Source organism: Quercus lobata, unplaced genomic scaffold (genome assembly GCF_001633185.2).
Source record: "Quercus lobata isolate SW786 unplaced genomic scaffold, ValleyOak3.0 Primary Assembly Scq3eQI_92, whole genome shotgun sequence".
Taxonomy (NCBI): Eukaryota; Viridiplantae; Streptophyta; class Magnoliopsida; order Fagales; family Fagaceae; genus Quercus; species Quercus lobata.
Window position 1 is genome coordinate 1 of NW_022154756.1, and position 21,893 is coordinate 21,893.

At 31.1% G+C, this 21,893-nt stretch overlaps 2 protein-coding genes across 5 annotated transcripts; both read left to right on the forward strand.

Annotated features, from left to right (window-relative positions):
• LOC115973253 (novel plant SNARE 11-like) lies at positions 1 to 7,980 on the forward strand. 4 transcript variants are annotated; one of them, XR_004087667.1, is made up of 6 exons: positions 1 to 32; positions 516 to 572; positions 762 to 859; positions 949 to 1,026; positions 7,513 to 7,742; positions 7,892 to 7,980. XR_004087667.1 is itself a non-coding variant. In XM_031093507.1 (4 exons), the coding sequence occupies exons 2-4, from the start codon at positions 794 to 796 to the stop codon at positions 2,294 to 2,296; spliced, it is 234 nt and encodes a 77-aa protein (XP_030949367.1). In that variant the 5' UTR covers positions 438 to 572; positions 762 to 793; the 3' UTR covers positions 2,297 to 2,689. The 4 variants fall into 4 exon arrangements, 2 of the variants coding, with proteins under 2 accessions (XP_030949367.1, XP_030949368.1); XR_004087666.1 differs by lacking the exons at positions 7,513 to 7,742; positions 7,892 to 7,980 and adding an exon at positions 2,207 to 2,689; XM_031093507.1 differs by lacking the exons at positions 1 to 32; positions 7,513 to 7,742; positions 7,892 to 7,980 and adding an exon at positions 2,207 to 2,689 and having other exon boundaries at positions 438 to 572.
• Positions 7,981 to 14,169: 6,189 nt separating this feature from the next.
• LOC115973256 (TMV resistance protein N-like) lies at positions 14,170 to 14,661 on the forward strand. Its single transcript, XM_031093511.1, has one exon. The coding sequence runs from the start codon at positions 14,170 to 14,172 to the stop codon at positions 14,659 to 14,661; it is 492 nt and encodes a 163-aa protein (XP_030949371.1).
• Positions 14,662 to 21,893: the final 7,232 nt, after the last annotated feature.

Sequence of the window (21,893 nt, forward strand, 5' to 3'; positions counted from 1 at the left end):
AAGACTGATCAAGCCATTGGAGGTCATAAAAGGTTGGATTATCTGTCATGATCATTTTGTGAGGAAATTAGTTTTATTTATTTTGGTGAGTTGAAAAGGGATAAGTTTCGTAGGCTATTTTGAAGTGTGATCATTATTTCCTCTCATTCTTCTCTATTTCCTTATAGAAGGTTACAGGTGGAATCGTATCTTGTATTTCTAAAACGTACTAGTTTTTTTTAGCTCTGCCTTGAACATCACTTGCACTAGTTTGCATCAAGACCTGAACAATTATGGAATGTTTATTTTGAAGTGTGATCATTATTTCCTTTCATTCTTCTCTATTTCCTTGTAGAAGGTTATAGGTGGAATTGTATCTTGTATGTCTAAAACTTACTAGTCTTTTTAGCTCTGCCTTGAGTATCACTTGCACTATTTTGTATCAAGACCTGAACATAAAAGTAGTTTTACTGTTCAAAAAAGTATGGAATCATCGCAAAAGAAAAATAAATTTAGTATCTCCTTGTTTGTGGTAGACTGTTCAAGACACCATCAACGTTGGAACAGAAACTGCAGCTGCACTCAAGGATCAGGTGTGTAATTTGTCAGCTTTTAAAAAATTGGATTTCACAGCAGTTTAATATTTCACATTGAATTAAAAACTCTGTCTCTCTCTGTCTCTCTCTCTCTCTCTCCCCTACTGTTTCTCTCTTGTTTCGTTTAATCTTTCAAAAAATTTCAATGGCATGGAAACTAAAGAAATCAATTATATTTATGTTTAGACTGAACAAATGAGTCAGGCTGTTAAGTGTTAATGAGCTGGACTATCCATTTCTCGATCAAGAAAGCTTCTCAACTTGTGAAGGAACTTGGTAGGCAGGTCAATCTCTGAAATTATCTTCCTCCTGTTCTTGTCATATATGGACTATTAGTTGTTAATTGTTTTACTTACCTCATTTATTTCTTTAGGTTGCAACTGATAGGTGTATTATGGCATTACTCTTCCTAATTATTGCCATTGGAGTCATAGCTATCATTATTGTAAAGGTAAGATAGCTTATCATCCATTTTCTTTGCCATTAACAAAATTTAATTTTCTAAATACTTGATTTTGCTTTTGCCATCTGATTACAAATTGGAACCAAATCCTTGACATCCCTTTATTATATAGATGTAGCTTCAAAATTATGAATACTAGGCCTTTTTCTTCTTCTTCTTCTTCTTTTGGCTGTGGAGTTTCTCCGGCCTATTGTTTTTAAATGTATATAACTGTATATGGTATTGCATAATCTTGTTTTATGCTTTAAGTGGACCTTTTATAAATAAGTTGATCTCAGATTGACCTTGTTTGGTTAACCCTTATTTGCTTAAAAGTTGCAGGAAGATACTTTTATAATGCCAAATGTTGTAGTTAAACATAGTTATTCTTAGTGATTTTTTGCTTACCTTAATAAAAAATAAAAGAATCTAATTCAGTATATCCTCTTTTTTTCTTTTTTCTTTTATTTTTATTTTTATTATTATTAAATAATAATAACTTCACTAAAAAAAGAAGACAAACACAAGTGCATGAGTGAGTAAAAGAGTTAATCTAATAGTTGTCACATTTTCATGTCCATTGGTAATGCGCTGATTGCAACTTGATGTCATCTTGAGGAGAAGCTCAATTCCCTTTCTTTTCTGAATAGATGGCTTTACCACCAAATAGATAGAGGGAAATAATAATTTGAATTTTTGTATATCATTTGAATAGTTTGATGGATTCTACAGACTTGGATCATAAAATTGGTGATCTTTTTTATTTGAAAACAGGTTATACTTACAGAGAAGAAGGACGGGGGGCGGGGGGGGGGGTGGGGGGGGGGGGGGGAGGAGAAGTTGGAGCTTACAGATTCTTTTGGAACTTAACTACTTAAGTTGCATATAAGTTTGAGTTTGAGGATGAATCTTTTGGTTGTTTTCATAACTGCATTGTCCAGAAAATTTGTTTCACGGCCTCTTAGATCATTTAAGAACCTTTTACTGCTTCTATGTTATTCATTTCAACATGTCTTAAACCTTGTATAGTGAGAGGGTTTCTTAAGTCACCAAAAACATTCCATGTTTTGCAAGTCTCATGTGACTGTCAAAAGCCATTAATAACTTGAGAAACTGCTGGCTTTATAAGAGTGCATTGCCCATTTCTTTCCATTTGGTTAAATGATTTTGTTTATTTTTTTTATTTCAGCTCGTGAACCCAAACAACAAGGACATCCGGGATATTCCAGGATTAGCCCCACCAGCAATGGGTTGGAAATTGGTTTGGAGTGCTAGTTAAAAATTTAGAAAAGGATCATCTAATGAGATTGCAATGATGATTTTCCATCTCATGGATGGAACATCAGCTTAGTTCGTGATGCTGCTGGTGACACCTGTTTTATAGAGCTGGTCTAAACTCTAGTTGAGTATGGATTTCTTTCTAGTAATTTTTCTGCAGATTGGTCAAACTTTCCCGAATGTTAGTCTCTCAAACTACTGCTTGGATTCATTAGCTCCAATTGGAAGTGGTCTTGTGTGATTATTTCTTCCCTGACTGAAAAATCATTCCTATTTGAGGGAAACTGAAAAATGTGTAGATTGTGTTGTTTAACACCATGATTTGCTACACTTATAAAATATTTGATCTGCACTTCATAATATATTTATGGAAATTTTTGTTATTCACTGTTTATTTGCAATATCTTATGTACTATTATTATTATTATTTTTTTTTTAATTTGATAAGTATAAGTTATAACAACAGGGGAGGAATTCAAACCCCAGTTCTCTTCATAAAGGAGAGTAGATAACATTACTGTCTTACAAGGCATATCTTATGCCCTATTGATTCCCTAATGTTCTATATTGTCTTCTTCATCTATATGTATCCACAGGTTGGTGGAAAGTCCCCAAAAAAAAAAAAAATTTTAAAAACTTTGCAGAAAGATGAACGTATGATAAGTCCCTCTCTCTCTCTCTCTCTTAACACAAGTGAATATGAGCACACCCAACATTGGAAAACATGCTGGTCAAACATGTTGGACATGTTCATTGTGAAATAATGAAACTAAACCTGTGATATTCTTCCAAACTTTTACAAAGGAAATTACTTCGGTAATATTTTCGCCATTAGACAAAGACAACCTACAGTTACTATGGCTATGTAGTCAACAAACATGCCTCAAATCCCATGGATGGCTTTAAATTCAAAATGACAACTAATCATCCCATTAATTAATAGTGAAATTTTTCACAAGGACAAAATCTTTACGAGAAAACAGCAATGCTATAAATAACAATTTTCACAACAATATTTTCTAACAATTGAGTTGACAAATTTTTTACTGTATCTCATTTGAGTTTATTATTAACTTTTTTTTTTACCTACTAAGAACAACTTGTTACCTTAATAGTTGTAAAATTTTTTGTATATGTAGCATTCATGAGAATAGCAATTATTTCTTAGACAAGCAAATCTATTCTCAACTTTTGTGGGCTATTTCCTTGGATTGATGATTTCACCATAAATATCACCCAAGTAACATGACAAGGCCGCTGTGTTTTCCACTTCTTGAAGCTAAAAACTTAAGTTCTCTTACAAATATAATGTTCGAATAAACATATGCAAATATGCAATACTGAAGAGTAATTTTCACATTGTCAACATAAGTGTATGCAGAAGTTAAACCTATTATAAGATTAAGATTAGTTAATTTAACTTTATATCAAACAAGAGTTGATTAAACTAGATATTAGATAACATCTTTTGGTTTGATTTTTGTTTTTGGTTGAACAATAACTTGTTATGAAATTTCTTTGTTAACTTATTAATTTATGGATAAAGTTTTCCTCCAAAATGGATTTGAGGTGTCTCTTTCAAAGTATCCGTTATGGTTCATAAGACCATTCACCTATATTAAATCATATGATTGATAAAATTATTTAAGTAAGACACATGACTATTAAGTAAGTCATGTCACTACAATTACTCTTGATAATCTTTTGATTTGAGGAAAATTATGCCATTCTTTTCTCTTATAAAAGAAATAGCATGAATAAAATTTCTTACCCCCTTCACTAATTTATGAAAATTATAATAATTGAATTATAATTAAGGATATATTATTTTAGTTAATTAAATAGATTGATTTTCATAATGACTTACAAAAATTATATTTATCAACCGTGTGTTGTTAATCACATGTCATTTTTACTACAATATGGATGGTTTATACTATCAATAAATTAAAGGTAATATTTTGATATCTTATACATTTATTAGCAAACTTAGATAACCCCAATCTTAAATCAGGATCATATTTATAAGCGTGTTAAGAAACAAACTATTATATTTTAATTTTGAATTGTTTAATTGTCAAGTCCAAATTTAAACATGTTTAGTTGTTTGTCAGACAAATAAATATAAACGATATTTTTCCAAATTGAACATTACCTCCATATGTACCGCTGGACTTATTTACATGTGCTAATTCTGATATGGTATTACAATTTGATTGATAACAATGTTAGTAACTAGACCTTTATTATGGGGACTGGTTTGAAATTCAAATAATAATCTAGTGACAAAAAAGATTTACAATTTGTTTTTAAAGTTTGTCATATAGTAATTGGTTTATATGATGTCAGTGGTAATCCCATATGAAAGTCATGTTAACATAAATCACTGTTTTTCCCATCAAATTGTTCAAAATATTATAAAATTAATTTTTTGTGATGTCAATGATAATCCTATATAAAAGTTATGTTAACATAAATAACAGCTTTTCTCCAAACAAGTTGTTAAAAATATTATGAAATTTTGTGTGTTTTTATTTTAACCTTGCTCAAATCCTGATCTATTTATCAAGTTGAGCAAATTGGGCCCACATTTCACCAGGTCTTGGGTTGGGCTGGTGCTAACTACAATTGTTATTGTACAATTGGTAACTTGGAATGTCAGAATTAATTAATCAAGTCATAGAATCCATTAACCATAAAGCAGAAGTCATGCAAACATAAAATTTGAAGTGAAACAACAAATGAGAGAAAACTTCTGGTTAAGTAATCGCCCATTTGTGGTCATCTTCACACTGTTTTACTTGGGGTGGGATCAATAATTCACTTGAGATCATCTTATTACTACTGTTATTGTACGATTTGTAACTTTGGAATGTCAAAATCAAGTCAGGGAATCCTGTAAATTTTAGTCATGCTAAGATAAATGTGAAGTGGAACAAGCAAAGAGAAAATAGAGGAAAAAAGCTTTTGGTTAGTAACTGCGCATTTGTGATCATCATCACAATTTTTTACCTGGGGTGGGCTCAATAATTCACTTGAGATCGTCAGTTTTTTTATTGCTTATTTATTAGGGTGAGTTGGAAGTCTATTGTGAATATATACAAATTTTAAAACCTATTAGAGAGTATCTTATTGATGAAGCAAAGCAAATCAAAGCTGGATTTGAGAGCTTTTAGAATATGGATTATGAAAGCTTTCTCATGTTGAAAGAGGGGAATATGGCACTACGTAGACTAGCAAGGAGTGAAAAATGGGTAGAAGAAAGAAACAGAGGTGTGGATTGAAGAAGTCACACTAGCTTTTTTGGAGAACATTTTATTTCTAATGTAATCCAAAGTTGATGAATAAAATATTTTCCAAAAAAAAAAAAAAAAACCTTTATTATAATGAGTGGAATGAAGAATTATATTGGATATTAATATTTACAAAGAAGTTTTAAAGTAATTATTTGTAAGTTGGCGTGGATTGCTATCATTTAGGTGACTTTGTTTTCCTTCCTTGGAGATGACTTATCTCGTAGAAATAAAATTTGCCCATTCATTGGAAAAAAAAAAAAAACCCTATTCCCTCGAACAAAGAGAAACTATGAAATTTCATGGAATTAGTCTTGTGGTTTTAGATCCCGTGTCATTCATAAGGTTTTAGTTCAAATCTTTTAGCTAACACCTTGCGGTCACTCCTAAAAAATTCATCTTTATAATTATCCAATGTATGGGGGATGAAAAAGGAACCACGAACATTAACTTTGAAATTGAGAAAATCAATTTTTGGATAAAGATTTGTTAGATTTATAATTAAATAAAAATGTTAATTCTACTCTCTTCAAATTGTTAGGAAGGAGAAGGATTGAGGTCCTTGCAATATGGAAAAGGATAAATATTTGTTCCATTAATGACTTCAGGAACACAAATGTTTTCATAGCTTTTTTTTACAACTATTGACTTAATTATTATGATTGATGCATCATAAAATTGATGTTAATTGGGTAAAAAAGAAACAATGTTAATGGTAGATTCGTGTATAAGTGACATTGCTTCCAACTTGTCATTTTAGCAAGTTTTGAAAAAATGATGAAAACAATTTTGTCTCTAGCATTATTCTTTTATGTTCAAGTGTTCAACCTAGAAGGGTTTGAATACAGTTTTGAAAACTGAACCGTTAGAAGAATAAAAAAATGAAGAGTTTCAAGGTTTTGAGGCTAGTGTTGGGTTAAAAAAAAAAGTTTTAAGGTTAGACTGGGATTGGATCGAAGATTGAAATATGATGATGTCATGCTTAATTTAATAATTAATTAAAATAATAAAATTTTTAAAAAGTAAGCAACTTTCAAAACTTTTATAAGGTAGATAGAAAATAGTGATAAAGTGTAGATAGTAAATACTGATAGGTTTGGGATGATATTACACCCAATGTAATTCTTTGAGATATTACATTCCATAACTTTTATAAAAATATTTTAAAAATATGATAGTTGGATTACATGTTTCCATTACTATTTTTCCGTATTTCAAATTTTGTGTTAATCATATGTTAACTATCTAATCCACATATTCATGTTTTGTATATAAATTTAAATGTAGAAAACATAACTTTAAATTTAAACACTTTATAATTAGATAGTTATAATTCTTTGATAATCTCGATATTTTGCAACCATAAAAGGTATAAGGAGATCTTGTAATCCAACAATTGATTCATCAAAATGCTTTTGCAATAAAAGTTTTGGAGTTGTGTAACATTACATCCAGTTATATCATGTGTAATTTAAACCTAACCCATAAAGATATTATACAAAATTTATTTTAAAAAAACATAAATATGTATAAATAAACCCAAAAGAGGGATATCATATACTTGAACTAGTCATCAGAATCTATAACCAAACAATGCTCCACCAATTACTTTAATGATGGAAAACATTCAGTTCCAAACTAGTTTAGAGCTATATTCCTTTAACCTACTTTGTGGCAATTAAAACCATCCACATATAGTTTTGATCATATGACTTTTTGAACGAGTTATGTGACTTTGTTTAAATAATACATATATCAACTTACTAAGGTTTTTTTTTTTTTTTGCGAAGTTGTTCATCAAAAAAATAAGTGTTTTTGCGAAATTGTTGTGCTAATAATCTAATACTATTCTTAATTCCAATCCAATTTGACCGGTCGATCAGATTGTCAAAACTATGGGTTTAATAAGAATTTTATCTTTTAGGAGGGACAATCATGGCACGGGGATTGAGGTCCCTATTGAGGTGGAAAAAAGGATGCATATTTATTACATTCGGAACAGAGGGTTTGGTAACAGATTTAATGTGTTGGGTGATGACAATCATGGCACTCCGAATGGCTTAACGCAATGACCCAGAAATCAAGAAGGCATGTGACTCATACAGTGATCATTTTGGACAGTTCATCAAACTGATATTCTATGGCATCCAAAAGGTATTATGATTACGCATGAACAGTAAAACAGTCTCTTATTAATTTGTCGTTGAACTTGGGATTATTACTACAAATTTTCAACTTGAGTCAAAGGGATGTCCTAATTATTGCATTGGAGATCTTAAACCGAAATCTCAAATTGTATTTAGGAGCAGTACTAGTAGAAGTTGGTTGTACAAAGTCAAAGCTTGTGTGCTTGCATTTATAGTGACTTGATGTGAAGAGTGTGGAAGGAAGAAAAGAAGAAAAAAGTGTGAAATAAAAGGAAAGGCCATTTGGCCATGGGTCTCCAGTCTCTACATGACCACATTCATTTTCTTCTAAATTTCCATTGCCAACTATAGTCCAATCCATCTTATTCCTATGAAGAAATTTTTAACATAGTAGGAAAAAAAGAAATTAATGCTTAATTCAATTGATTATTATCAGCAAGGACAGATTTTTTTTTTTTTTTAAGATTAATAAATTCGTAATCTACACCCAAAAGACCAAAACCCACGTTATTGTTTAAGAATATTGGTGTTGATAAGGTTTTAATTTTTAGTTGTGGAATGCTGTTTGATGGATGTACAAAATGAGAGAGAAATAATTAAAAAATTTTTAAATTTTAAAAAAATAAAAAATATATTATTATGTGAATGTTTTTGAAAAATGGTCAAAAAAGAAATAAAATTTTATATTAAAATAAACGAAGTTTTTGCATGAGATATATTTATTGAGTAATGTTACAGTTATAAACTATTTTACAATATTTCTACAAAATATTAATGTGATTAATTTCTTATTGGTATTCATCTCTTTTTTTTGGAGGAACTCTTATTGGTATTCATCTAGACATACTATTAATATCATTTTTTTTTCTTTTATCAATAATTACTCATTACATTAGCAATTTGTAAGTGTCTCTAACATTATTCATATTTATTTGATTTTTATGTCTAAGATAGATATTGAGTGAATTAAACGATTGCTAGACTTTGTAACCAAGGTCCACACTCCACATGCAAGTGACCCTTGTCACTATCATGAACCCGCCAATACAATTACTTGGAAAAGCGTAATGAAGAGTGTCTCAGATAGTCATCAATTGTTTTTTTTTCTACATGGCCACATTCAACGTTCCTTTGTGACGTGCTTGACGGATTGACAAGTCTTGCAAGTCACACATGGCCACATTCATTATTCAATCCATTGTATTCCTATGAAGAAATTTCTAACATAGTTGGGAAAAAAAAAATCAATGCTCAAGTTGAATATTAGCAATTTTTGTTTTTGCTAAGTGGTACAATTGGTTTTTTTTTGGTTGTGAATACAGATTAAGTGTGATTTCACTGCTTAGGTGCCCAGCGAAAGCAATTCCATCAACGAAGCTAAAATACAAAAAGTGAAAAAATTTACAAAAATTGACCTATATGCAAGTTTGATGAAGTTTGTTTCATCAATCTTTGCATAATTGTATAAAAAGTATAAGTGTGTTATAGTAATAGTGTATACCTCATCTTTCTATCATATGATTTATATTATTCAATTGTTATCCTATATTTTTTTTTTAACTCATACATCAATGTAGCACACTAACCATTAGAAAAAATAATAAAATATAAATAACGAATAAATATTTTATTGAAATATACTGTAGAATAAATAATTTAATGTGGCATTTTTGAAAAAATTTCCGTGTAAAAAAAAAAAAAAGATTCTTATTATAAAATATACCAAAAATTTTACACGAGTGAGGAGATAGAAATATAGATTCTTATTGTAAATGCTAACGTGTGAGTGGTGAGCTTGGCGAATTGGTTTGATGAGATAGAAAATTGGTTTGCGAAGGAAGGGTGTTAACGTCTTTTCATAATGAGGGCTTTAATTACATATTTGCCCTTAAAGACTTGAATAATGAGTAGATTTGGTTTAAATCCAACACTCTCGTACTGTGGTTGGTGACAATTGGTTCGGTTCCCATGCAAAGAACAAAGAAGAGTCCCATATGATTGATGTACTCTCTCTACTTTGTAGATGTGACAACTGATTGAATTTTGCATGAAAATGATTTGTTCTTTTATCTTTCAGTTTATCTCGTCCTTTTTTATTTCCTTCTTTTTCCATGTAAGTATTTATTCCTCTCAGACAAGGTTACATGGATGAAGGAGCCCTAATCAATTTTCATAGACTAGACTAGAGAGCCTTTAATTTTCAAGCATTTTGACTGCACAAGCAGAACAACTGAGCATCCATGTGAACCATAGACAATAGCAACTTTTATTGAAGTTAATTTCCCATAAGATTAGTGCTTAAGAATTTGGATGATGTTAATACCATACTAGTTTGGCATGCACGTACTGGTTTAAACTATAATGTTTATCCTATGCTCAGAGTTCAATTTTCTTCAAAAGACTTTTCACCAGTTTCTATAGTGAAGGTTAATCAAAAGCCTCACCACGTTTAGAAAGGTTTCTTTATTGTCTTTTATTCAAACATCTAACATTTTCATTGCTTGCCACGCATTCGAGTTGATGTGACCTGGTCACATGCATTAGTGACCCAACTTTGAAAACCAATCTGACTCTCCTCAGTATGAACAAGCCGTATATCTTGTTTCAATTCTCTTATCTAACAATATTTTCTTTCTCACTTCGTGAATTTGATTTGCTTTTAAGTTTTGATACGATCATTTGGTTTGGTATCCGACAATACTAAATTGTTGTACTTTCAACGAATAACTCTTGGCGTACCACACAAAATCATTAGCATCCGACAATACATCTTGAACTGTGTATCAATGCACAGGGACGGAGTCAGGGTACAAACCTAAAAAGGGGGACAATGCTTAACGTAATGCTCATAAAATTTCATCACATTTATTCGCATCGTAATCTTATATCTGTAGATGCAATTTGAGATTTGCAATAAACTAATACTAATTTTGGTGATTTTTCAAATTTTAATTTTAAGATTTTTATAAATTATGACATCAACATTAGAGGTTAGCAATAATAAATCATCAATATTAGCTTATGAATAATGCTAGGGATACATCCAACTACCCAATTTTTTTTTCTTTTTTTGAGAAACAAACACACACACAAGGGAGAGAGAAAGGGGTGCCAACTACATAGTTGAATCCACAACATGCCTCACAAAAATTAGGTTAGTCCAAAACAAAAAGTCAAATAAACATATCTTACAAACCACAATAAACTTTTTTTTAGAGATAGTTTTCAACCTCTGATGTTTAATAAATTTCACCATGGTCAAACAAAGTACAGACCATCAATTTTAATTTTTCTCTTTTCCCATTAGCCCGCCTGCCCATTAAGTTCTCTAACGACAGCCACACCTCTGATTTCTAAAACATTAAAACAAAAATCATAAAAACAAAAATCCAACTTTATTTTATATTTTTAATCTTTCTTGTTTCACCTGTTCCATTTTTCTCATTGTACCCGCGAGTCTATGACCAACATATTATTTAAATATTTTTTAGGCAAAAAACTCATTTTCGTCTCTACATTTTCACGAAATTTCCATTTTGGTCCCTATCTTTTTTTTTCCACCGTTTTTAGTCCTTATCTTGAAAAACGCATCTCGTTTTAGTCCTTTCCGTTAGTGCCCTAACGGCCCCGTCCTATGTGGCAGATGGAACTATTAAAATAATAATAAAAAATTTTATTTTGGCATTAAAAAATGCCACATCAGCATTTAAATTAAAAAAATTAATTTATTAATTTTAATTAAATAAAAAAATAAAAACAGAATTAAAAGTAAAAAATCATATAATTTGAGATCTAAGTGTGTTTTGAACAAGAACAACAAGAACACAAAGTGACCTGACCTACCTACCCATCTTATTTGGCTGACGCAAGCTAACAAAAGAAGCAAAGTGACATAAGGTGAGCATTTGGGAAGCGCAGTTCTGTGCTTCACATGTCTCTCTTCTCTTTTTTTTATTTTTTCATGAGACATAAACAGTAAATTTAGGTATGTGAACGGTGGAATGCGCGTAAACAAGTGTATAGAGTAGTTTGAGTAATGTTGTTTGAGTGTTTTTGAGACATTAACGCTTTGAAGGGACAATTGATTTTTTTTTTTTTTTTATGAGAAAGAAAACTTTTCACACCAAGTAATTACTTACACCTATGACCTGACCTACCCATCTTATTTGGCTGACGCAAGCTAACAAAAGAAGCAAAGTGACGTAAAGTGAGCATTTGGGAAGGGCATTTTGTGCTTCACATGTCTCTCTCTCTCTCTCTCTCTTTTTTTTCATCAGACCTGAACAGTAAATTTAGGCATGTAAACAGTAGAATGCGCGTGAACAAATGTATAGAGGAGTTTGAGTAATGTTGTTTGAGTGTTTTTGATATACGTGTGGGTGAAAAAGTATATAAAAATGTGTGTAATGTTATTTAAAATGTGAAAATGTGTGTTAGAACACACCTGCCAAACAGGGCCTTTGTAACACAATCCATACAAGGAAACTCTGCGTCTAAGTTGTGGATTTCAATTGTCATTCAAATTTGTTTTTTAGTAGGGCTTCCACGTATGCATTTGTGTGAGGAGAATTTGTGAGTTGGATAGTAACGGAATGGTGCTTTAAGGACTTAAATGTACCACGTTAATTGGTTTAGAGATTAAAAGTGGTAAAAATAAAATGTAGGGACTAAAATGGAAAAAAAAAAATCAAAATGTAGGGATTAAAAATGCATTTACGCCTAATTATTTATTATGTGTTATAATAATTAGGGAATCAATTTTAGTTATATAAAATGCCACAAATCAACCACAAATTTTTTTCCCTCCATTTTGGCAATGCCATCGTCACAAATCAATTGCCACAATTTTTTTTTTAAATTCCTCCCCAAGATTTCGGCAAGTTGGTTGCCACAATTCTTTTTTTTTTTTTTCCCCCTCCCATTTTCAGCAACTTGGTTGCCACAATTCATATTTTCTCTCTCCTCCCTTCCCTACAATTTTGGCAACTTGGTTGCCACAATTGGTTTCCCTTTGGGCACTCCACATAGCACTAGCACTTCGGGCACTTCACACTCACTTGGGCAGCAAGAATTTCGGTTATCTCATTACCGAAATCCAATTTTTTCTCCCTCCTCCATCACATCACTTATCTTTACTCTCTCTCATACTTTTTCTTGCAATTTCGGCAACACCGTTGCCGAAATTCACTCTCTTTTTTCTCATTTTTCCAAATAACTTTGAACAGTACCTATATCACCAATAAACTCAATTTTTTGCAATATTCAGCTATAAGACTCGTGAATCTGTGTGAGGTCCACCACAATACAATATTACGAAGGGGGTGTGAAATTTTCAATTACTCTCTAAAATTAACACTATGTTTAAAGAAAGGGAAAAAAAATTAAGGGAATAGATTTGAAAAAAAAAAAACCCAAGGAAAAAATAATGCTAAAAAATTATTTTATTTTTTTATTTTTTGTAAATTATAAATGAATAATTCATTAGGAAGAATTAAAAGTAATTTTACAAAAATATTCATAACTTTTTTATACTTTTACGAGGGTACAAGAGTAATCTTGTATAAAAGGTTAATCATTTCTCTTTTTTCTTTCAAATCGGACAGAAACAAAATTTGGAAAAATGTGAGGAATCCCCAGCTTCTATCAATTTTCCCATTTTCTACTTCCTCTCATCTAGTGCAACTAAACATAATATAAAAGGTTTTAACGAATATTTTGTAAGAACTTCCTCAACTACCCATGCTTGTTCACTACTTTCATCTCACTTTCCCTTTTCCTTCTCCCAAACCCACAGCACACTTCAATAACTGAAGCAGAGCTCCAATTCCGCTGATTAGCACCTTCAGCCCGAGATATACACAGCTCCGTTCACCGATTTTTGTTTCCAGTGAGACCCAAAATCAGCCCCTCCATTTGTTGGGTTTTATTTTGATATTTTTTGTTTTTTCCATGTTCCTCCATTTTTTGTATTGTGTTTACTGAGACCTTGGCTCACTTGGCTGTGAATGCTTGTTTATTTATGCCTCTTTTTTTACTCTCTACTCAAGTATAGCTTTAATGCTACTTTTTTTGTTTTTATTTTTTTTTTATTTTAGAAGTTTCTCTATCTTGTTCCTTTGTTATAGCCATGGTTTTGTGAACAATGTCTACTTTGCTCTGCTGTTGGCTTGGGAAAAAAAATTATCTGTACCTAGACCATCTTTGCCGTACATACCCAACACTTGCCCCTGAGTTCTGAACAGTGTGACTTTATTTGTGGTTTCTCTTTCTCATAAGGAACAAAAAAAAGGGGTAATGTTTGACTCATCTGATGAAGGGAAAGATTCAAACCATTGCATCAAATAGTTTTTCTTCTTTCATAATTTATTTTCTTTTCAATTTTTCTTCAGTTCTAATTAATTTTTTTTTTCCATGCAGATCTATTCCTTGATTCAATGGCTTCAAGTTCATCATCTTTCCCAAGTTCTTCTATTTCTTCTACTAGCAAATGGACGTATGATGTTTTCCTGAGTTTCAGTGGTGAGGACACTCGCAATACTGCTACGGACTTTATATATTATGCATTAGTAGAGAAGGGCATTAACACTTTTAAGGACGATCAAAAACTTGAGAAAGGAAAAACTATTAAACCAGAACTCCTTAGAGCGATCAAAGAATCCAAATTTGCCATAGTCATTCTCTCAGAAAATTATGCATTTTCCACTTGGTGCTTAGATGAACTTGTAGAGATCATTGACTGCGAGACAAAAAAGGAAATAACAGTTTTCCCTATTTTTTACAATGTGGATCCATCTGATGTGCGAAAACAAATAGGAACTTTTTCACTTGTTAAACATGAAAAACATTTCAAGGAGAAGGTGGAAACATGGAAAGCTGCTTTGAGTCATGTGGCCGATCTTGCCGGATATCATGTAAAGAATAGGTAATTTTTATTTGAAACACACACACACACACACACACACACATATATATATACACACTAGTCATTTAACCAGTGTGATGCATGGGTTAAATTACTGAATGAGTTTGGAAGGAAAAAAAAAGCATTATATTTGAGTTTATATAGTTACTATTAAGACTTTAAAAAGAAAAATAGTTAGCAACGTAGCATAGATGCATGGAATGCTTGTGAGGAGATGGGTCGATGGCTATAACTATCCACAACAGGCATTGGAATCATTTAAAAAAAATGTAATCATAAATAGGTAATAAATAACACTGTATAACTAAAAAAAATAAATAAAAGGACATAAGAAAATGACTTAATATTTTAAATATATATTCATAGTTAATTAGAATTTTTTTATAGAAAGTAATTAATTGATATCAAGAACATAATAAATTTAGGCCTAAAAAACTAACTGCATAAATAAAATTTTAAATTATCATTTTTTTAAAAATATTTTGTGATTAATATTGAATTAGCAATGTACAAAAATCTATACAGTATACACGTCTAAGTATTACTTTAGTCTTTGTAGTATATTATATGCCCATACCAATTTAAAAGGAAACTGTGTAGATCTAACTGATAGAGTCACGTAACACAAATATTCTAATAACACTATTGGGAGGTAGTTGGAAACCAAAGCCCAAGTGAAAGATGAAATAAATAAATGAAACAAATTTAGTAAATTTTTTTTTTTGGGTATAAAATAATAAAAGTAAGGATGGAATGGTATTTTATGTGTACCTTCCAAGAAGTTGCCTTTCTGCTTAAATGCCCGTTTGTTTCAACTTTTTCAGCCCAAAAGTCACATTTTGAAATAAGCCAGCCCTTTAAGTGCATTTGGTTAGTATAAAACGCAACTTTTTCCAAAAAGTTGCATTTTATACTTGTGAAGAGAACGCACAATTCCATTTTGGAGTCTCAGAATTCCATTTTTGCCAAAAGTCTATGCACGTTTTGATATATCCGTTGGGTGAGTTGGGCAATTACCAAATTAACCCAAAGAATAAAGGATGCTCATGTCTTCGTCTACGCACAGTTCCTCATTCCTCTCAATAACAAATTTCCAAATCCAAACACAAAAAAATCTATAACAAATTCCCAAATCAGCTAAGGGAAAAAAAAAAGTCAATCCCTTGCAAATTAGGATTCCTCAAAATGCAAAACAAAAAAAAAAAAACATCAAAATATTCCTCTCAATAACAAATTTCCAAATCCAAATACAAAAAAATCTATAATAAATTCCCAAATCAGCTAAGGAAAAAAAAAAAAAAATCAATCCCTTGCAAATTAGAATTCCTCAAAATGCAAAACAAAAAAAAAAATCAGAATATAGCAAAATCTTTCAAATGGAGTTTGTACCCATTTGCGTTTGCTTTGCTTTGATCCAATCTTCCCGATCTGCTCTGCTTTGCTCTGAATCATCCCGTTTGTAAGTGGTTGAATTTAGAGAAAAAGAAAAGAATCAAGAAGATTAGGGTGAAGAATTGCATGGGTGTTGCAGACGAAGTGCTGAGAGAAAAAAAAAAATGAAGAGAGGAAGAAGGAAAGCTGGAACGTTCTAGAGTTTGGAGGAAGTGGTAGGGATAAAAAATGGAAAGAAGTAAAAAAAGAAAAGTGTAAGGGTACATGTGTGGAGGAGAAAAAAAGAGGGGGAAAAAAGAAGGAAAAAAAAGAAGAAAGAAATGCGGTAGTGTAGGGAAAAAAGAAGAAGAATGAGGAAATGGTATCACAATATTTTCACAATAAATTTTAAGTGGTAGGTTATTATTAGCTAATAATAGTGAGAAAAAAATAATTTTTTTAGAAAGAGAAAAAAATAATTTTAATAGTACGTTCAAATTAAAATCAGTATCAATTTTTATCACAATATTTTCACAATACTTTTACAATAAAATCAGTATAAATTATCACAATACTTTCACAATAAATCTAAAGTGATAGGTTATTATTGGGAAATTATTGTGTACTCTCGGAGTACCATAAATGCGTACTCCCTCCTCTCACATAAATGGTGGATCTCCTTATTAAATTCATGGTGGGACCCACCATTTATGTGAAAGGAGGGAGTACCATTTATGGTATTCCGGGAGTACCTAATAATTTTCCATTATTATTAGCTAATATTGGTGAGAAAAAAATAATTTCACAATATTGATTTAAGTATGAAATAAACTTCCTTATATATACATTGTCCTTTTTGGTAATTTATCTCTCAAACTGCCACTTTTATAAGCACTCAGCTTTTTCAAAAAAACATTTTTTAACAGTTTTTACCAAACACTTAGTTTTTTGAAAAAACACTTTTTCATCATGCACTTTTTGAAAATTCAACTTTTTCAAAAAGCTCAACTTCAAAAAGTTGAACCAAACTCAACAACTTAGAAGTAGCAAAACTCAACTCCCTCACGTGACTATCATCTCCTCTTCTACAACGCCACTTTTTCTTTATCTTTTTATTTCTTTCCCTTTCTTAATTCTCTTCATTCTTATCTTTTCTATGACATTCCCTCGTCTCCTTTTTTTTTTTTAATCTCTTTTTCTCTCATAGTGCTTCTGTAACTCTCTCCTATGTTTTTAATTTTTAATTTTATTTATGTTTCTTTTCCCCCACAATAAGATCATCCATTGCTTTCATTCTCATCTTCTTCTTCCTCTTCTTCTGTCAAATGCTGTAAAAGTTGAAAAATGGGAAACTGTTGGGTTTGGTGGAGTTTGGACCTGTAAAGTTGAGAAGTAGAGAGACACATCAGATCATGAAATTAAGCTTTTATTATTTTGTCCTTTCTATTTTTTTTTCTTCTATGTTTTTTGTGTCTTTGTTTTACAATTTTGTGGTACTTGTATCCAGTGAAACAATACAATTTTTTAAAGAGAAGTCAACTTCTGTTAGTGTTAGACAATTTTGAGGTTAATAAATATAAATAATGTGGTGTACCATCATCGCTGCCGACGGTAATTGTTCCATTTTCTTCAAAAATGATTCAAGAGTACTCCTTGAAAAACAACATAATTAATTGCCAAAATATAAAAGAAATAGTAGAAAAACAAAGGTAGATCAAAATGAAGTGATAAATAAGGACAAAAATGGCAGACCACGAAAATGCACTTCCAGTTTACTTAGTGGTAATGACTCGGAAGCGCCAGTGATTTTCATGAACATGTTGATCACTTGCTGTATTGGCGTTGAGATTGTCAACGATTTTTTTTAAAGACACAGGTGTGCAGTTGGAAAAGAAAAAGTGCTTGCAAATTGCAGTTTTTTTGCTGTCCGGTTATATTTATATGTACCGAGGGAAAATAATAGTATGATACAGTGTAATGATTTGTTTCTTTTGGTTGTGGTTAGTTATTTAAAATTCCAAAAGATACAATTGTTCAGTGTCTTATTTTGCAAAACGAAAAGACACAATTATTTGGTTTTTAAATGTAGTTGTGTGGCATAAATTTATGTAGCCACATGGCGCAATGAGATAAGGTCAACAAAAGCTCAAATGTTTTGGCTATTACTTATTATATAGATATAGATATTCAGCTAATCCACTTTTATATATCTAACTTCATTTAAACCTTTAATTGACATATCTTTTTTTATTTATTATTTTTTGAAATAAATAAACCTTCATCAGATCTCATTTAATTTTTGTCATAGCCTATCTATTTACATATTTTTATTTAGTCAGCAGATTCGAACACCTAATATCTACCATATATATTTTTTTTTAAGATTAATAAATTCGTAATCTACACCCAAAAGACCAAAACCCACGTTATTGTTTAAGAATATTGGTGTTGATAAGGTTTTAATTTTTAGTTGTGGAATGCTGTTTGATGGATGTACAAAATGAGAGAGAAATAATTAAAAAAATTTTAAATTTTAAAAAAATAAAAAATATATTATTATGTGAATGTTTTTGAAAAATGGTCAAAAAAGAAATAAAATTTTATATTAAAATGAACGAAATTTTTGCATGAGATATGTTTATTGAGTAATGTTACAGTTATAAACTATTTTATAATATTTCTACAAAATATTAATGTGATCAATTTCTTATTGGTATTCATCTCTTTTTTTTGGAGGAACTCTTATTGCTAGACTTTGTAACCAAGGTCCACACTCCACATGCAAGTGACCCTTGTCACTATCATGAACCTGCCAATACAATTACTTGGAAAAGCGTAATGAAAAGTGTCTCAGATAGTCATCAATTTTTTTTTTCTACATGGCCACATTCAACGTTCCTTTGTGACGTGCTTGACGGATTGACAAGTCTTGCAAGTCACACATGGCCACATTCATTATTCAATCCATTGTATTCCTATGAAGAAATTTCTAACATAGTTGGGAAAAAAAAAATCAATGCTCAAGTTGTATATTAGCAATTTTTGTTTTTGCTAAGTGGTACAATTGGTTTTTTTTTGGTTGTGAATACAGACTAAGTTTGATTTCACTGCTTAGGTGCCCAGCGAAAGCAATTCCATCAATGAAGCTAAAATACAAAAAGTGAAAACATTTACAAAAATTGACCTATATGCAAGTTTGATGAAGTTTGTTCCATCAATCTTTGCATAATTGTATAAAAAGTATAAGTGTGTTATAGTAATAGTGTATACCTCATCTTTCTATCATATGATTTATATTATTCAATTGTTATCCTATATTTTTTTTTTTTTAACTCATACATCAATGTAGCACACTAACCATTAGAAAAAATAATAAAATATAAATAACGAATAAATATTTTATTGAAATATACTGTAGAATAAATAATTTAATGTGGAATTTTTGAAAAAATTTCCGTGTAAAAAAAAAAAGATTCTCAATATAAAATATACCAAAAATTTTACACGAGTGAGGAGATAGAAATATAGATTCTTATTGTAAATGCTAACGTGTGAGTGGTGAGCTTGGCGAATTGGTTTGATGAGATAGAAAATTGGTTTGCGAAGGAAGGGTGTTAACGTCTTTTCATAATGAGGGCTTTAATTACATATTTGCCCTTAAAGACTTGAATAATGAGTAGATTTGGTTTAAATCCAACACTGTCGTACTGTGGTTGGTAACAATTGGTTCGGTTCCCATGCAAAGAACAAAGAAGAGTCCCATATGATTGATGTACTCTCTCTACTTTGTAGATGTGACAACTGATTGAATTTTGCATGAAAATGATTTGTTCTTTTATCTTTCAGTTTATCTCGTCCTTTTTTATTTCCTTCTTTTTCCATGTAAGTATTTATTCCTCTCAGACAAGGTTACATGGATGAAGGAGCCCTAATCAATTTTCATAGACTAGACTAGAGGGCCTTTAATTTTCAAGCATTTTGACTGCACAAGCAGAACAACTGAGCATCCATGTGAACCATAGACAATAGCAACTTTTATTGAAGTTAATTTCCCATAAGATTAGTGCTTAAGAATTTGGATGATGTTAATACCATACTAGTTTGGCATGCACGTATTGGTTTAAACTATAATGTTTATCCTATGCTCAGAGTTCAATTTTCTTCAAAAGACTTTTCACCAGTTTATATAGTGAAGGTTAATCAAAAGCCTCACCACGTTTAGCAAGGTTTCTTTATTGTCTTTTATTCAAACATCTAACATTTTCATTGCTTGCCACGCATTCGAGCTGATGTGACCTGGTCACATGCATTAGTGACCCAACTTTGAAAACCAATCTGACTCTCCTCAGTATGAACAAGCCGTATATCTTGTTTCAATTCTCTTATCTAATTTTGCATGAAAATGACTTGTTCTTCTATCTTTCAATTTATCTCGTCCTTTTTTATTTCCTTCTTTTTCCATGTAAGTTCTTATTCCTCTCAGACAAGGTTACATGGATGAAGGAGCCTTAATCAATTTTCATAGACTAGACTAGAGAGCCTTTAATTTTCCAGCATTTTGACTCCACAAGCAGAACAACTGAGCATCCATGTTAAAATAGACCATAGCAACTTTTATTGAAGTTAATTTCCCATAAGATTAGGGCTTAAAAGTGTTAGGAATTTGGATGATGTTAATACCGTACTGGTTTGGCATGCACGTATTGGTTTAAACTATAATGTTTATCATATGCTTAGAATTCGATTTTCTTCAAAAGACTTTTCACCAGTTTATATTGTGCTCGTTTGGATAGCACTTATTAGTGCTGCGTCTGCGTTTCCTCAGTTTTTATTTTATTTTATTTGTCTTTTTAGCTGCAATGGTTTACCCGTTCTTCTGTGAACAGTGCACTTATGCACGGTTCATGGGTCCCACAAACTCCACTTTTTATCAACTTTTTCTTTAAAAATGGGTCTCACAGTACTATTCACACATTTAAAAATTATTTTGCTACAGTGTTTTTAGTTTTCAGTTTTCAATTTTATGAAAATAAGTTATATCCAAACAGACCTGGTGAAGGTTAATCAAAAGCCTCACCACGTTTAGCAAGGTTTCTTTATTGTCTTTTATTCAAACATCTAACATTTTCATTGCTTGCCACGCATTTGAGCTGATGTGACCTGGTCACGTGCATTAGTGACCCAACTTTGAAAACCAATCTGACTCTACTCAGTATGAACAAGCCGTATATCTTGTTTCAATTCTCTTATCTAACAATATTTTCTTTCTCACTTCGTGAATTTGATTTGCTTTTAAGTTTTGATACGATCATTTGGTTTGGTATCCGACAATACTAAATTATTGTACTTTCAACGAATAACTCTTGGCGTACCACACAAAATCATTAGCATCCAACAATACATCTTGAACTGTGTATCAATGCACAGGGACGGAGTCAGGGTACAAACCTAAAAGGGGGACAATGCTTAACGTAAAGCTCATAAAATTTCATCACATTTATTCGCATCGTAATCTTATATCTGTAGATGCAATTTGAGATTTGCAATAAACTAATACTAATTTTGGTGATTTTTCAAATTTTAATTTTAAGATGTTTATAAATGATGACATCAACATTAGAGGTTAGCAATAAGAAATCATCAATATTAGCTTATGAATAATGCTAGGGATACATCCAACTACCCTTTTTTTTTCTTTTTTTGAGAAACAAACACACACACAAGGGAGAGAGAAAGGGGTGCCAACTACATAGTTGAATCCACAACATGCCTCACAAAAATTAGGTTAGTTCTAAACAAAAAGCCGAATAAACATATCTTACAAACCACAACAAACTTTTTTTAGAGATAGTTTTCAACCTCTGA

What these genes read in the sequence shown, in the direction of transcription:
- LOC115973253 (XM_031093507.1), top strand. Translation starts at nt 794, where the DNA reads ATGAGCTGGACTATCCATTTCTCGATCAAGAAAGCTTCTCAACTTGTG. An exon ending in TGAAGGAACTTGGTAGGCAG is followed by an intron (nt 860 to 948) that starts GTCAATCTCTGA and finishes TTATTTCTTTAG; the next exon opens with GTTGCAACTGATAGGTGTAT. An exon ending in TAGCTATCATTATTGTAAAG is followed by an intron (nt 1,027 to 2,206) that starts GTAAGATAGCTT and finishes TTTTTATTTCAG; the next exon opens with CTCGTGAACCCAAACAACAA.
- LOC115973256 (XM_031093511.1), top strand. Translation starts at nt 14,170, where the DNA reads ATGGCTTCAAGTTCATCATCTTTCCCAAGTTCTTCTATTTCTTCTACT.